Source organism: Penicillium angulare (genome assembly GCF_028827245.1).
Source record: "Penicillium angulare strain IBT 27051 chromosome Unknown utg000012l_segment0_segment0, whole genome shotgun sequence".
Taxonomy (NCBI): domain Eukaryota; kingdom Fungi; phylum Ascomycota; class Eurotiomycetes; order Eurotiales; family Aspergillaceae; genus Penicillium; species Penicillium angulare.
The window spans coordinates 1,361,607-1,376,111 of record NW_026623171.1 but is presented as its reverse complement, the minus strand read 5'-3'; the positions used below and the strand labels follow the sequence as shown (position 1 = coordinate 1,376,111).

Below are 14,505 nucleotides of genomic sequence, written 5' to 3'. Positions count from 1 at the left end.
ACTGAACCATGAACCAAAAGGCTACTTCTACCTTTTTGGAAACTTATTCTTCACCTTCTTCTACTTCGACTTCTTATACTTCGACCTTTCATCCCTTCTCTTCTCTTCGACCTATCCTCTTTCTCCGATTCTTTATGATACGTGAATACGCCAACCCGATTTTGACATCTACAATATTTGAATGTTTAATTCGTCATCCACCTTACCGACCTCTTTACTTTCTTGCGATTCAAGCGACATGAGTTTTTGTTTTATTTTCTGCATCCATTGCATGCTTGACATGGGGCATTTTATTTTATTTTTCATCCATTCATTTGAGCATCCATTGCATTCCCATCTTGCATGGTGAGATATAGAGCTGTTGTACATGATACCTCCGAGAGCCTGTGTTTATACTGGGACCGATTTTGTCTAATGTATGTGTGTATATAAGAAATCATATTACATTTTCATTTTCATTTTCTAAGACGACGTTCTTTTGTTCTTCTTTGTTTCCTTCGTAGTTGGCCCCTGAAAGTTTCGGGTTTCTTTGTTGGACTCGACCAACCTTCTAACATTTCTTTTCTATCCTCATGGACATTCATTCTATATCTCTCCTCCCTACTCTCCAATTTTGAATATTCAAAATACTTCTCATCTTAAGTAAACGCCTTCAGCTAGTCTGATCCGCCCCGGATTCATTCTGTCACCCTTGGCTCCACTGAAATCCACATCTCGAGTCCGAGCTCTGAAACCACATCAGAGACCCCAGATTCACTGTAGACCGATCATTTCATAACCACTGCTTGTTACTCAAGGTGTTCAAAATGGTCGAGTGGCCTCCATACACACCCGCAACTTCGCTCGGCATCGAGTTAGCTATCATCTTCGTGTTTATAGCTGCAATGATCGGGACAATAGCTATCTATACGTTTTTCTGGAAAAGTATGTATATGTACCCTCTTCAAGTCTCTTTGACACCCAAAGCCCAATACAGCAATCTTCATGCTACATAGTCAGGATTCCATCCCAAGAAATACTAATAGTCATCCTTAGTTCACCAACGCCGCAACCACGAAGAACATCTTGCTCGACGCAAAGCATTTCAAAGCCGTGCAGGCTGCCGTGCAAACGAATTTAACTTTGATCTCCAGCTAGGCCATATAGCAACTGTTACTTCTGGCGCAAGTATGGAGGGTATCTCGAATGAAGGCACTCTTGTTGGTTCTCCGTCTGGATGGTCGGGATGGGAGACTGGGGCTGGGGCCGTTCATGAGAAGATGTTGGATAGGGGTGTTCCGTCGGAGAATATGATTGAATTGCCGACTCATGGGATGGAGTTTGTTTCTGCCAATCCTAGGAGGGGTGTGGAGTGGAAGGATCGGTGGTAGTGTTACCTGCAGTGATGCATAGGATGGAATTTGAGTATAGGTATACCGACATTCCAGAGTAAACAATGAGACTGGGTTTGAGTGACGGAATGACCAGGTCATGATGTCGGATTATAGTGAATGATAGCGTGAGTCTGTTTTGTTGGTACAGGAAGGCATATATGTCTCATTATATTAAATCATTACATCTAGATAGTTCGTACTATATATACACTTTTATGCATTATCATCCACAAACCGGGGTATCAAATCCTCTCGTCCATAATAAAGATCCCATAATAACAACCAACAATCCAAGTGCCACAGTAATACTCGCAATGCCATAGGAATAAGCATGCCTCCTTTTCGACAACCCATTCAACTCCGCAACCCAAGTACTAACCGTCGTAGTTGCTCCACAAAATCCATCCATAGCACCCTGCAAAACTTGACATCCTGTCACTGAGCCCGCAAAACCCGCAATCGCACCGACATGCTGTAAATTAAAACATAACCCTTCAATCCCCGTCCCAAACATATTAACCACGAACGTCCCAACTGGAAAAGCAGGAATCCGAGTATTCAAATGAAGCGACACATAAAATCTCAATAGACACCCTACTGGCGCAAAGACAATGGCAAATACCGCACGTCCTCGCCAGTTCTCTACCGCAATATTCCGATCCGGTGGCCAAATAGCCATAAAGACAGCACCGAGCCAGCATCCCCACCCTAGGAAAACCATTGCAGGGTCTAAGAAGCGGCGCGTCAACCTAAATGATATGACAGGTGTATAAGGACCCAATGCAAGAGCGAGGTGTGCGCCGAAAATAAGCGCCGAAAGACTAAGCGATACCGTGAGAAGGATTACGGCGACGAGAGCCATGAAGCTATATCCGCCGCTTCGAGAGGGGATGGAGGAGTCTAGCGAGGGGTCTGGGAGGGAATTCGATAGGGCGAGAAAGACGTCGCGGATAAAAGAAGAGAAAGAAGTACAGCAGCCACAGAATCCGGTTGTGAGGCCGATGTATAGCGGGATAGTCTTTTTGATAGCTTTTTGTCCTGGTGCGCTGGAGTTGTGTGCGCCCCATTCTTCTTTAAATAGGATCTTGTCTTCGACGAGAAAGCCCATTACCAGGCTACCTGTGACGTTTGCCCAGAGGACGCCTGTGATAACTGGGGCGCCGGTGTAGAATGTTAGGGCTTGAAGGCCTAGACGTGCTAGGGTGCCGAGTATTGCGAAGAAGATGAGGTGGGAGACTGTATAGAGGTAGGTCGCATTTTTGGAGAGGGGTTTAGTGTTTGTAGGAGCTGGTGCGGCGTCTTGGAGAGCTCCAGCTGGAGCTGGAGCTTCTTCGGGCGAAGGGGCGCGCGGTGTACATGGTTGTCTTTGGGATGAGGTTGAATCGACTGGTGCGGTTGCGGTGCTTCTAGTTGATGGGCGTTCTTGTCTCCATTCAAAGCCATGTAATTGGGGCCCCTCCTCCGCAAAATCGGATTCAGGCGGCGGCATGGCATTGGAGAGCAAAGGCGCCGTGGTCGCACTGTTCAAAGATTGACGATCCATAGTTCGAGCTAAAGAGGATCCGAAGAATCTTAGTCAGCGCAGCCAATCAGCCTCAACTTTCAGACTTGGACCTGACATCTGGGATGATATCCTTTGACAAGGAACTGTATTATAACATAAACTATTGATTGTGAGTTTTGTGAATGCGACACTTCGCTGTAGAGAAATAACTTTGGTCTTATTTATTCCCTGACTGCACAGGTTACAGGCAGAGCCTCTCGCGGAGTCAAACAATGACTTGTGCAACATTGGAAGGCAATGTGGGGACGTATACTTCGCTGTTGAGCACTTGAAGGTTTGTTTCTACCTTAAAAAGATAGTCTGTGTACATGTGGAGAAAAAAAGGTTAGTATAATAGATTTTTCCTGTCATCGAGTCGATCCTTTCAAGTTTACAAACCACCCAGGCCCAGGAAAGAGGCAACTTTGTTTAGTATAACCATGTCCAACTTGACTTTAAAAGCAACTCGATAAGTATTCCACCACGACATCTCACTTGAGCAAACCTGGAGATACCGAAAAAGGCCCTATGAATAATGCTTTCCTCCAATTTAAAAACCCATGAATAGTAAACACGAACCGCAGGACCATGGAACCATCGATCGGTCCAAATAGCGGGGGAAACCTCGTGATAGGATGCGCAGCGCAGCACGTCGCACTGCAGATAAAGGAACCCCTCTTCCACCTTACAGTCATTTCCCTGTCCAGACCCTTATTGAACCTGATAAAATAAATCTTTCACCATCCTTTACCTTCTTTCCTCCGTACTTTACCGAATCTCCCTAATCTCAATTTCCAAGGTTTCTTTTCTTTCATTCTCCTCCATCTCAACAGTAAAGATGTCTACTCCACTCCCCGCAAATATCCACATCTCAACCCACCCTTGCCTCCAAGCAAAGCTTTCTCAACTCCGATCAGCAAGTACCAGTCCCCGCGAAACAAGAACGCTTGTTCATGAGATAGCATCAATCATCGCTGTCGAGGCATTCTCCACTGGTCTCACAGTTACCAAAACAGGCACAGTATGTATACTATGCCAATACAGTCCTCAAACATCTATACTACCATGAAACTGAACTGATAAAAAACAGGACATCACCCCATTAGGCGCCGAGTATGAGACGAAAGGCATCAATCCAGCAGATCTAGCTCTGGTCCCAATTCTAAGATCCGGCCTAGGCATGGTAGAAGGTTCGTCTGAATCCGAAACCAGCATCTACAAACATAATACAAATAACTTGAGATTGTGCTCATAACTAACAACTCGAAACAATCAGCCCTAAACGCCCTCCTTCCAACATCAGTCCCAATCTATCACCTGGGACTCTTTCGTGAAAAAATCACCCTCCAACCAGTAGAATACTACAACAATCTCCCCTTTCACCGCGAGGAGCTCTCACCCGCCAGTCCAGCCCTACTCTCACCAACAGATAGATCAAAAAACACCGCTGCAGCAACCCTAGCTGTTCTTCTGGATCCGATTATTGCGACGGGCGCAACTGCTGAGGCGGCTATACAGCTTCTTCGTGATTGGGGCGTTGAAAGGGTGATTATGCTTAATGTGATTGCTTCGGAGGAGGGGATTAGGCGGGTAGCTGGGGTTTGGGATAAGGTTGAGATTTGGGTTGGAGCGGTGGATGAGAAGGTTAATGAGAAGGGGATGATTGTGCCTGGGGTTGGGGATATTGGGGATAGATTGTTTGTTGCTATTGGGAAGTGAGTAGAGTGGGTAGATTGGGAGATTTCATCATACAAGTGTCTCGAGTCATAGATTTACTTCTACTGAGCGGCCTTTGTTACTTAAGATCTATCAAGGATTATTTTCTTTTAAGGTTACTGTTTTACTTGATCGATGATTCCCCGCCAAATAATGTATTCATCAATTACGTATAGTACATGGAGATAAGGCATAAAGTAAATAAAAAGGATGTGCAGAAGAAACCAAAATGCAGGCAATGCTGAGCAGACACGACTCGCAGAAAAGAAAGATCAAAAGTCCAAAGTCAAAATAAAAATCAGCTGTGGCGGGGAGAAAGGAGAACATGCAATTAAATCAATACAGCGACTGAGGTAAACCTCAGCCACAAGAAGCAGATGGAAGCGGACGCGTAGATGATAGAAAAGCAGATGAAAAATAAACAAAGCATGCAGCAAGTCACGAAGCGCAAACAAAAGTCAAAAGGTATCAAGAGATCAATAAGATGGACGAGAGGGGGGCACGATTAGGGGCTAAGGATCAAAACGATAAAAACTCCATCGAGTGCGAGAGAACACACAGGTCCAGCCAGGTGTCAAAGAGGAGGGAACCAAAGCAGATAAAACACCACACCGGACTCCCTGGTGCAAAGATAGATCAGGGGGAAAGATGCAACCCAGAATAATAGCAAGAAACGTCAGGAATCACACAAGGGGAGATTGACGGCGAAGTAGTCCCAAAGCCATAACACCCCGCCTGCCCACTGGCGTACCTATTCCTGATATTTCCCATATGTCCCAAAGAAAGCGTCCAACAAATGAGAGTAAGAAAGCCCGAAAGAACACAGGAGAAAAAAATTACTTGGAAAGAAAAAATGCAGAGAAAAAAGCAACTGTCAAGGAGAGTAGAGAGGGAGATGAAGACGATTAATAGGCAGTCCCGATGCTGGCAAGCGACTTAGTAGGGACTGCGTGAATCGGTTGGTCCTTTGAGACACGCAAAGAATCTTCATAACCGACAAGGGCTTGAGAATGAAGCTTGAATGACTCGCCCATAAGCTTGGTGATTCTATAGAGAAGACGTTAGTAATCGGTCAAAATTTCGAAAGGACGAACAAGGACAATTGACTTACCCCCAGACAACCACACCGTCCAGGATATTACCCCATACACGGGCCACGGTAGAGCTGAGTTTCCCAAAAGCGTCGATGGCATCGTCATCGAACAAGTTCCGGACCTTGTTGTAGATGGCTAATTCAGCCTCAGTCGCCGGCTCTTCGTCATGTTCCAGGCGGTAGAGCCAGAGACTCAGGATGACCATCAGATCCAGACCGCAAAGGGGGTGCTCAACGCTCCAGTTGGTGGCAGATGTCTTGGCAACCCAGTTGATGCCTTGGATGGCAGCAATCTCGATACACTCGAAGCATTGCTGAACAACCTTGTTCATCTCCTGAGAACGCTTAACCTTCTCACGGGCGACAGTCATGGCAGCAGCCACTTCATAAGATGAGTGGTATCGCATGGCCTCCTGGATGGACTTCAGGTCAACTTCCAGGCGGGCACGAGTGTTGCGGTAGACAGCCATCGAGTTGAAGATCAGGGGATGACCCTTCTGAGGGGTGCTGAGTGGGACAACGATAGTCTCAGACTCGCACACATCCAGAGAGCCCTCCCAGGTCTCAAGAGCAAGGCGAAGCTTGTATTCGGTAACAACATCTTGGAGAGCCTCAAAGCTGCGCTTATGGTTCCAGACTTGCAAGAACAGAGCGTTGATGAGGACGCGGGTAGCGAAGGCGCTGTAGCGGGTCTGCTCGCCCTGGAAAAGGAAGTCGTGTGCCTCACGAACAGTCAGAGTGCTGGTTGATGTAGTGCGACGCCAACTTTCCTCATCTGATGCGTCCAAGTTCCAAAGGGACTCCGAAGATGGCAACTCTAGGTTGTCAAACTCATCAAAACTCATCGCTGGAGTATGATTGAAGGTGAGAGTCAACATGCCAAAGAAAATGTACACAGCAAAATAAGTACGGCGACAAGACTCATCTTCAATCCATTCCTCACGCGAGACGCGCGATCCCTGGCGAGCCTCGGTGCGGACCTTGAGTTGATAACGGTTACCAGCGACCATGTTGGCCAGAAGACTCTTGATGGAGCAAGTCCATTCAAGGCCCTTCGGGTCACCGCTCCAGCTCTCAAAGACCATGTTAAGTAAAGTGCCCTGCATCAACCAAAGAGGACACTTGCGCGAGTCAAAGTTGTCCTTGTGTTGAAGGAACTGGTTGACCAAGACCTTGGAACCAACGTGAAGCATGAACGCATGCTCACGCTCAAATGTGTAAAGAGCTCCAATCGACAGGACCGCGAGGAGCAAAGGCGCAGATACGGCCGCAGGGTTAAATGATTGCTGATGCAGGAAGGGCAGATGAGGGTGGTACAAGTTGAAGTATGTAGAGAGATACCTGTTAAGAGTCGCAGTACCTGGAAGCTGGAAATTCTCAGGCAGTCCACCCATACTATCCGCTCCCTGAACACGCTCCACTACTAAGTTGCGCTCCATATCATCAGCAATTTGAGGGGCCTTGGGCAAGGTTAACGCTTGGCTGGGACCTGGCGAGCGGCGGTAAGTTACGGGGCTAACGGGGCCGGTCATGGAGGGGTAGGGGGACAACGCGTTCGGGGTCGAGTGCCCAGACATGGGGAGGGAGTTGGACATGAGCACATCTCCGAGGGGGCCTTGGCGGTCGAGGGTGGGCATCGAACCGGCGTCGGAGGCGAGAGTATCCCAGGGCATCTGTGGAAGGGTCGCGTTGCCAGAAAGGTAAGGCTCGAAAGAACCGTGTGCAGGGGATAACGATTCGGATCGCTCGGAAACCTGTCCAGTTGCCGCAGCTGCAGCCTTATGTTGGAAGTCTGTCATCAACATGGCTGCAGTTTCAAGGTCGACCATACCATCACTGCTTGCCTCGATATGTTCCAGGGTGGCTGGATCAATAGTGATCGAGGGCTTAGAAGGGGCAGAAGTTGTAGACTTTTGCACACCTCCACCGCGTCTGCGGCCCTCTGCGACGAGGGGAATACCACCATCCTTGGCGTGTACAGTTCGATCATGGCGCAACAGAAGATCGCGACGAACAAAAGTACTGCGACATTTTAAGCATTTGAAAGGGCGTTCTTTTGTGTCTATAGAGAAGTCAGTATTTTGTGGAAAATGCGACGAAACCGAGGGGTGTTTCCAGAGAAGAAGGAATATCCTAAATTCGAGGTATTGATGCAAACTTACGAGATCGTTCATGTCTGCTGCGGTGTTCACTTCGGCTAAACGCGCGATTGCAAAATTGGCACTTGTATTTCTTCTCGGGAGCTGAGGTTTTCTTCGCCGGCGAGTTGCTGGCTGTCCCGGGGGCTGATGGAGCCATCTGTGTGTGTGTGTGTGTGTGTGTGTGTGTGTGTGTGTGTGTATGTATTTACGGTAGAGTCGGTTCGTCTCAAGCGAGGAGAGTAGTCGACAGCGGCGGTATAGTTCCCTGGGTGAGCTCGCACCGGTTTTGGAAGCGTGAAGACGACAGGAAGTCGCTGGGATATCTGATCATTCCTTGTATGTGGGGGTCGCGAGATTTAACAAAGGCAAGAGTGTGTCCAGCCACAGGCCTAGAGATGGACAAAAACAAAAAGGAACGCTCGAAAAGAAAGGCGGATAGCGTTAAGCACCGCGGGATGGGACGGATATGAATGGTGTTGAAAGGTGGGAGGGCAGAGAGGGGAAATAAGAGGGGAGAAAAGAAGGGGGGTTGAGAAAGAGGCACAGGGAGAGGGGAAGAAAGAAACCTGGAAAGAAAAGAGTGTGGAAGTGCTCAGAGCAGCTTTACATATCTTCCCCCAGGGGCCGGTATGTAATTTACCTGGCGTTGCGTCGTTTTGTGACGGAAATCCTACGAACCACGACGCGCAGCCCGGGCCATTGCGGATGCCTGAATTTGACTAAGCTATTTCACTGGCAGAAAGAAATATTACAGTAAATTTGACGTTCATTTAGGTAGACGCAAGGTTTCTCCTGCGGGTGTGAGTGGGGCTTGATCAGGTATTATTACGTTTAATTTCAGAAGGCGGTGTCCATGAAGATCAGTGTTGAGGCATTAACCGGCATAATTTGGTGCACGATAAAGCTTCTAACGAGGACGACCGTACCGCGTCTCATTTGGTATTATTCGGTTCTAGTCATTACGCATGGCACTGACTTCCAGCCCCTCCCAATGTCCCGGCCACGCACTCCCACTTCCTATAACCACAGACTGTGGACTAACGGATCTTCCCCCCCTTTTTACCATACTAAATCGACACGTCGTAATATTCAAGCATAAATCTCATTCGACCCGCTTGAAATTAGGAAATCGAAATAATTCAAGAAAGTGGCCCTCAAATTGCGGTTTCTTTCTGAAACCCACCATGTCGGTTCAGCCGAACGTTTACTTTTTACTTTTCTAGAAGATGGGGGGCGATTTTGATTTTATTTTAGATTGCCGGGCCAGCTGTGTATACTTGAGAGATACTATATCGAGGGGGCTGAGTATACGGTTAAGATGGACAAGAAATAGATATATTATATCGGAGACAGATAGAAATCGACGAAGAAGGGGGGTAGAACCTGAACAGTATTGGTGAATTTTTTTTTAATTCTACAAAAAATAAAATAAAATCAAAAAAGCAATATTGATTGAGAGATCAGAAACACACATTGAAAAAAAAGGGAATTTGAAAGTGGGAATATCACCGCTGTCTGCTGCGAGGGCTTGTCAAGAGTGGGCCAGTGATGCAGTGATGCCCCTCGCTCTGAACCGAAGGGGGAAAGAAAATAAGAATAAAATAATCGTAAAATAGGAGAGACCCATAAAAGTATGATTTACCCTGACTATTATTCATTCAAGAGGGGCCTGAAAGGAAAATGTGTGGCTGGCATGTGAGGCGATTTAGCGTCTCGATCGTGGTACATCCACACCAATGCAATCATCTTACTGGTACGTGACTGGTACGCGATTGCTCCAGGACCACTATGGTAGGTAGCCCTGTCTGCAGTCGACATGCCTAGCTACCTTACTCCATCACTCTTATCCTTTGTGGCTATCATAGATGTGTAATTTACAGATACCTCCGAATATCAATCTACTATTCCAACTCGATATAGATATAGATCTTGATTTGATATCCGTGCAAATCAACCATGGTTCACGCCCGCCCACGTTACCCCTCCCTTTCCCTCTTTCCCCTCCGATCGGCACAAACATCATAGATTGGCTCGGTTGATCGTGCGGGTTCTGGGCACCGTTACACAGTTCCGACAAAGAGACAATCGGGTCAGTTAAGAATGAGACAGGGATATTTCACTTTTTTTCCTCTTTCCCACATTTCTCGCCCTGATCTGACCTCGCATATATAAATCTCGACAGATAAATTGTTTACTTCTGTAGGTCAGATTGCGATTTGATGGTTTACATTCATCTGCCGGTCCTATAACTGTGGCAGGCTTAGGTACAGTAGTGGGCCTCCAAACGGGGACTGCGGACTACCTCCTCCAACTCCGAATGACGCTAGAATAGCCTCGATCGGATCCTGTCTATCCGCGGGGCGTCGTCGCCAGTAGTTGCAGCCAGCTCAGTCGATCAATCCACCACAATCAGTCTAGTCTTATTTGACGGCTTGTACGGTGTACTCCGTACGGCATACATGATTTTTGGAATTTCTTATTCTCAGTATTCTAGCACTAGGGTCAAAACCAAGGCTACCATTTGGCTTGACAGGTGCGCCACACTACTGCTTACTCACGACATCTTCACCCCCTAAATGACATATCACCAATCGTTGCCGTACTTTTGCTCTGGGGCTGACTGGTCCAGAATCCCTCAATTTTGGCGTGCCCCGCTCTGTGGCGGTTCCCTTCTGCCACACTCTCGGAGGGGTTTTGGTATACGTATGTTCTAGCCACTGTACACATCTAATTAATCACAATCCCAAGACCATCATCAGCATATAATATGTACGACACCACCCGCCCATGTCTGTGCGACATTATGCCAGAACAGGGGCCCATCAAAGGCATCACCTGCTGAACTGCAGGGTGATCTGCATGCAAAATAGTTATATAAACGAATCGGCGCTTTGGGTTGGGATAACATCATCTGATTCAGACTACCTCTTGCTTTATTGGGGTAAGATCCATGCATCTGCCCCTCGACCCTGTTTATAGCCATGTATGTATCCAAGTTCCTAGATGCATACACAATAAACCACAATGTCCACTACTCCAGGCTCTTCGCTAAAGAATTATTTACACATTCAAGTTAGTTCGGCTTGCCCGGGCTTTTCGGGGTCCACTATGTAACATAGAGTAGTATCTCCATGCGTACAGAGAAATGAACGGTCAGGCCCGAATGAGCTGGCGAAGGACTCCATAGCGCGTACGGTATACCGCAGAAAGCCCGCCCTTCGTAAAATCCCGGATCCCCTCCGTGGGGCACTGCATCATACTTACAGCTAGTCCGAAGATCCGCGTCGCGGTTACTTGGGAAACGCGTCTGGCGACGGTGGAGAAACGCGATGCAGCCCAGCACGGCAGAGAAATGGGTGATCCGACCTGAATCCAGACAAAGAAAAGAAGAAAAAAAAAATAAGTACACCCCTCCCTTTACCCCTCGAGTGAGGGGCCTATCAAAATAAAATATTTTAAATTAATTAGCTACTGGCAATTTTTATCTTATTCCTCAAAGCTGCATTACACGTAAGAATTATATTTTCTACAGCAATTCTGCAGCCATCCCTTGTCTTGCCTACAACGCTTAGTACTCAGCAGAATAGTCGGCAAATCGGAAACAAGATATGCCCTAGGTAGCAACTGGGAATGAGCCTGTTCCGGCGGAGTTCCCACTTGATCATCGAAGCCTTAACGAACCTTCTCCGGCTCGCCGCGCTGCAATTCGTGTAGGTGGGGACATGTGGTTCCCAGCAGGACCGGCGCAAACCACGGAGTACTTACAACCTTGGAAGTCAGCTACTAAATCACCACGGGACAAACGAGGAAGGTTTTCGCCCTTGATTCGATCACAAAATTCCAGCAGGATTTCAGTAATGGCCCGATCCACTTTCCGATGCAGCGGTCCGACCCAGTTTCAACGTTCTCGACCCAAGCAGGAACCAAGAAGGGAACATGACGACGCGGTGCATTGAGCGGTGTATTAAGCGGTGACTTCACCGCCCAATGGGTATTTTGGTACTTTTGTACTTTTGTTCCCTCGAATCCTTGCCTACTGTACACCAGTTGGTGATGATCCACCATTCCCGATCCCTTGGGGGCCGTGTCCGACACAGAGATTCAAAAGGAAAAAGTTCGGAAATATTCGAAAAACCTGCATTCCATTCATGAGCGGACGGGTCCAATGGTGTACAGTTACCTTTGTTTTGCATTTTTTTGTGTTCTCATGAAGGCCAAATGTCTGGATATCTGTCTATCGGCCTACGTATATGCCGTCAGGAAATTGTCTACCATAGGTCGGTGCCACTCATCCCATATGTATGCAATTGTGAAAAAGCAGTCTCAGAAAGGTTCCGAAGAAGAAAAAACTCACCGAAGATAAGTGAATATTACAACGGAGTACCATATGCAGTACGCACCGAATAATGTAAAACAACTAACTGATCTGCAAAAGGGATTGGAATCGGCCCTGTGATCACGGAAACGTGAGACCTCGCAAACCGAACTGGGGTTAGCTAGTTCACGGATTCCATATGTAAGCCCTAACAAGAGCTCTTCATCAACCTGACTGTATGTATCTTTGCCGAGTCACCACCGACTAGTATCGACCCCACCACCCAATCCACTCCAGCCCAGTCCCGTTGCAGCAATTCTTAGGAACGTCTTCCCCGGCGCCGGCCCCTGAACTAATGCCCTCCGGCAGCCCGCGCCCCAGGTGCAATGGGTCCATCGTCCCGACAACTCCTGAAGGGGGAAAGGGGGACCCATTACGCCCCGCCCACGACGCCAGGACGGTCTGGAATTTCTGTTTCTCGTCACTAGCCCGTTGTCTGGCCTAGACATTGCGGCCTCGTGCCGAAGATGTCGGTGAAAAACTGCATTGGGCTCCGTAGCTAGTACAGCTGCTCTTATGCTCTGGACCTCAACTTTGAAGTTACCTTAAGGCTGTAGCGTGATTGTCTGGCCTCACCGCTTCGATAGAACACATGGCTGTCTAGGATCATGCAGTAGACGCAGGTCCCACTACCTGCGTCGATTTCGTAATTTCTGATTTCGCTTTGGATTTTTTTGTCTTAATTGTGGGCGCTAGCGGTCTCCGTTTACACTTTCGCTAAAGACTGGGGCGTTGAAACCCCCCAACTTCCCGATGCTCTGGGAAGCAACACCTCCGAGATGGAGTGGGTTCCACTAACATCGATAGGGGGGTTTCTTCGCTCTCTTACGGTGTACGGGGCGATTGACTTCAAGACTTTGGAAAGATTCCGAATGCGAATTGATCTGCCTTGTTAGCGATTTTTTTCAATTGTTCTTTGTACTTAATACAGTAGTACAGTACTGTATGTAGCCTTTGTTATGTATGTCCAATGGAATGTATGGAATACTCGCCTATTCGCTAGTTCTCCCATTAACTTATCCCGGTACTTAACTACTGTAACCGGTTAGCTCTTCAAAACACTGGCTTTTCATCACTTTTCTCTCGCTCTCGTTCCATCGATATGTACATATACATGCACGGAGTACACAAAGCATTGAGCCCCCATATGGATACGGTTACGTACTCAGTGCGGAGTACATAATCGCCACACTGGGGTCTTAGCTATGGTGACATGTAAATCACAATATAAAGCTAGCCTAGAAATGATATCGAGCAATCAATAAATGGCATAATCGGCATATCGCTCGACCATGATCGTCCTCTCGATCGTGGCAAACAAGGGAAAGAAAGGGGGCTCGGTCCGGGGAACCTTCCGGTCCATGGTTCACGTTCCTTGGAGAGACGGTTTGATATCAAGAACCTTGGAAGTTGAAAGGATTCGACTTCCACACCGATACAGGGTTGCAGCTGTACCGTGTACGAGGCACCTCGTACATATAATTAGTTTTTGTTCTATTTTTCCCACTCTTTCCTCACCGTCATGTCTTGACACTCATATACAGCGGTTCATTTCTTTGCTTTTGGCTTAGTCCATGCAGGGGGTGCAGGAGGAGGTTATATTACTTGCCGCAAAATAATCAATGGACTTGCTCTTGCTCGCATAGAAACTTGAAATTGTACCACAACACAATACTCAAGTACCCCTCCCCCACCCAAGAATTGGGTCTGTAGTCGCGTCGAATTCAATTCTTTGTTTTTAATCTAATTATTTGTTCTCTTTGCCCCGCGGATGCCCTTCCATGAATTTTCTCGAAAAGGTGGACACTCTCTAAAGGGCGTGGTGTGAGTCCAAAACAAAGAACCGAAAAACTTTCTTGCCCAAGGTTCAACGTTCTAACGCCGGTGGTTCAGGGAGCGGAGCTAGTAGGCTGGCTGCTCCGTACTTCGATAGCCACTGGTCTACTGTCTTCTGCCCCCACTGGCTCTAGCGAGTAATCTATCGATTGTGATGGGAGCTTTTGGAAGCTTCCCCTGCCTTGGAGTTTCCTTCTAGCGTGTGTGAGTGGATATGAGTGGGCCACGAATCACGAATAATGGATAAAGGTCCAATTTCTCCAGTGTTAATTGATGTTGGATGTTGGATGTTGGACGTTCTACCTGTTTAAGTCATTGATAAGAAATTCCCACGAATAAGAAGTGGAATATTGGTTGGTACAGTACCATGAAGGTTTAAATAAACATAACGTTCAATGGTCTTCGTGCTTACTCCATTAATTTCAATA

General features: G+C 47.4%; 4 protein-coding genes across 4 annotated transcripts; 2 read left to right on the top strand and 2 right to left on the bottom strand.

Annotated features, from left to right (window-relative positions):
• Nucleotides 1–806: 806 nt before the first annotated feature.
• On the top strand, nucleotides 807–1,370 carry N7478_013167 (uncharacterized protein; the record flags this gene model as incomplete). The annotated part of the gene is made up of 2 exons (XM_056929377.1): nucleotides 807–924; nucleotides 1,036–1,370. The coding sequence occupies 2 exons, from the start codon at nucleotides 807–809 to the stop codon at nucleotides 1,368–1,370; spliced, it is 453 nt and encodes a 150-aa protein (XP_056772739.1).
• A 226-nt stretch (nucleotides 1,371–1,596) lies between these two features.
• N7478_013166 (FluC/FEX family fluoride channel) lies at nucleotides 1,597–2,916 on the bottom strand (the record flags this gene model as incomplete). Its single annotated transcript, XM_056929376.1, has 1 exon — nucleotides 1,597–2,916. One exon carries the CDS (start codon nucleotides 2,914–2,916, stop codon nucleotides 1,597–1,599), a length of 1,320 nt encoding a protein of 439 aa, XP_056772738.1.
• An 838-nt stretch (nucleotides 2,917–3,754) lies between these two features.
• N7478_013165 (uracil phosphoribosyltransferase) lies at nucleotides 3,755–4,635 on the top strand (the record flags this gene model as incomplete). Its single annotated transcript, XM_056929375.1, has 3 exons — nucleotides 3,755–3,937; nucleotides 4,007–4,106; nucleotides 4,193–4,635. The coding sequence occupies 3 exons, from the start codon at nucleotides 3,755–3,757 to the stop codon at nucleotides 4,633–4,635; spliced, it is 726 nt and encodes a 241-aa protein (XP_056772737.1).
• Nucleotides 4,636–5,537: 902 nt separating this feature from the next.
• N7478_013164 (C2H2-type zinc finger protein) lies at nucleotides 5,538–8,023 on the bottom strand (the record flags this gene model as incomplete). Its single annotated transcript, XM_056929374.1, has 3 exons — nucleotides 5,538–5,679; nucleotides 5,744–7,787; nucleotides 7,888–8,023. The coding sequence occupies 3 exons, from the start codon at nucleotides 8,021–8,023 to the stop codon at nucleotides 5,538–5,540; spliced, it is 2,322 nt and encodes a 773-aa protein (XP_056772736.1).
• Between the last annotated feature and the right edge of the window lie 6,482 nt (nucleotides 8,024–14,505).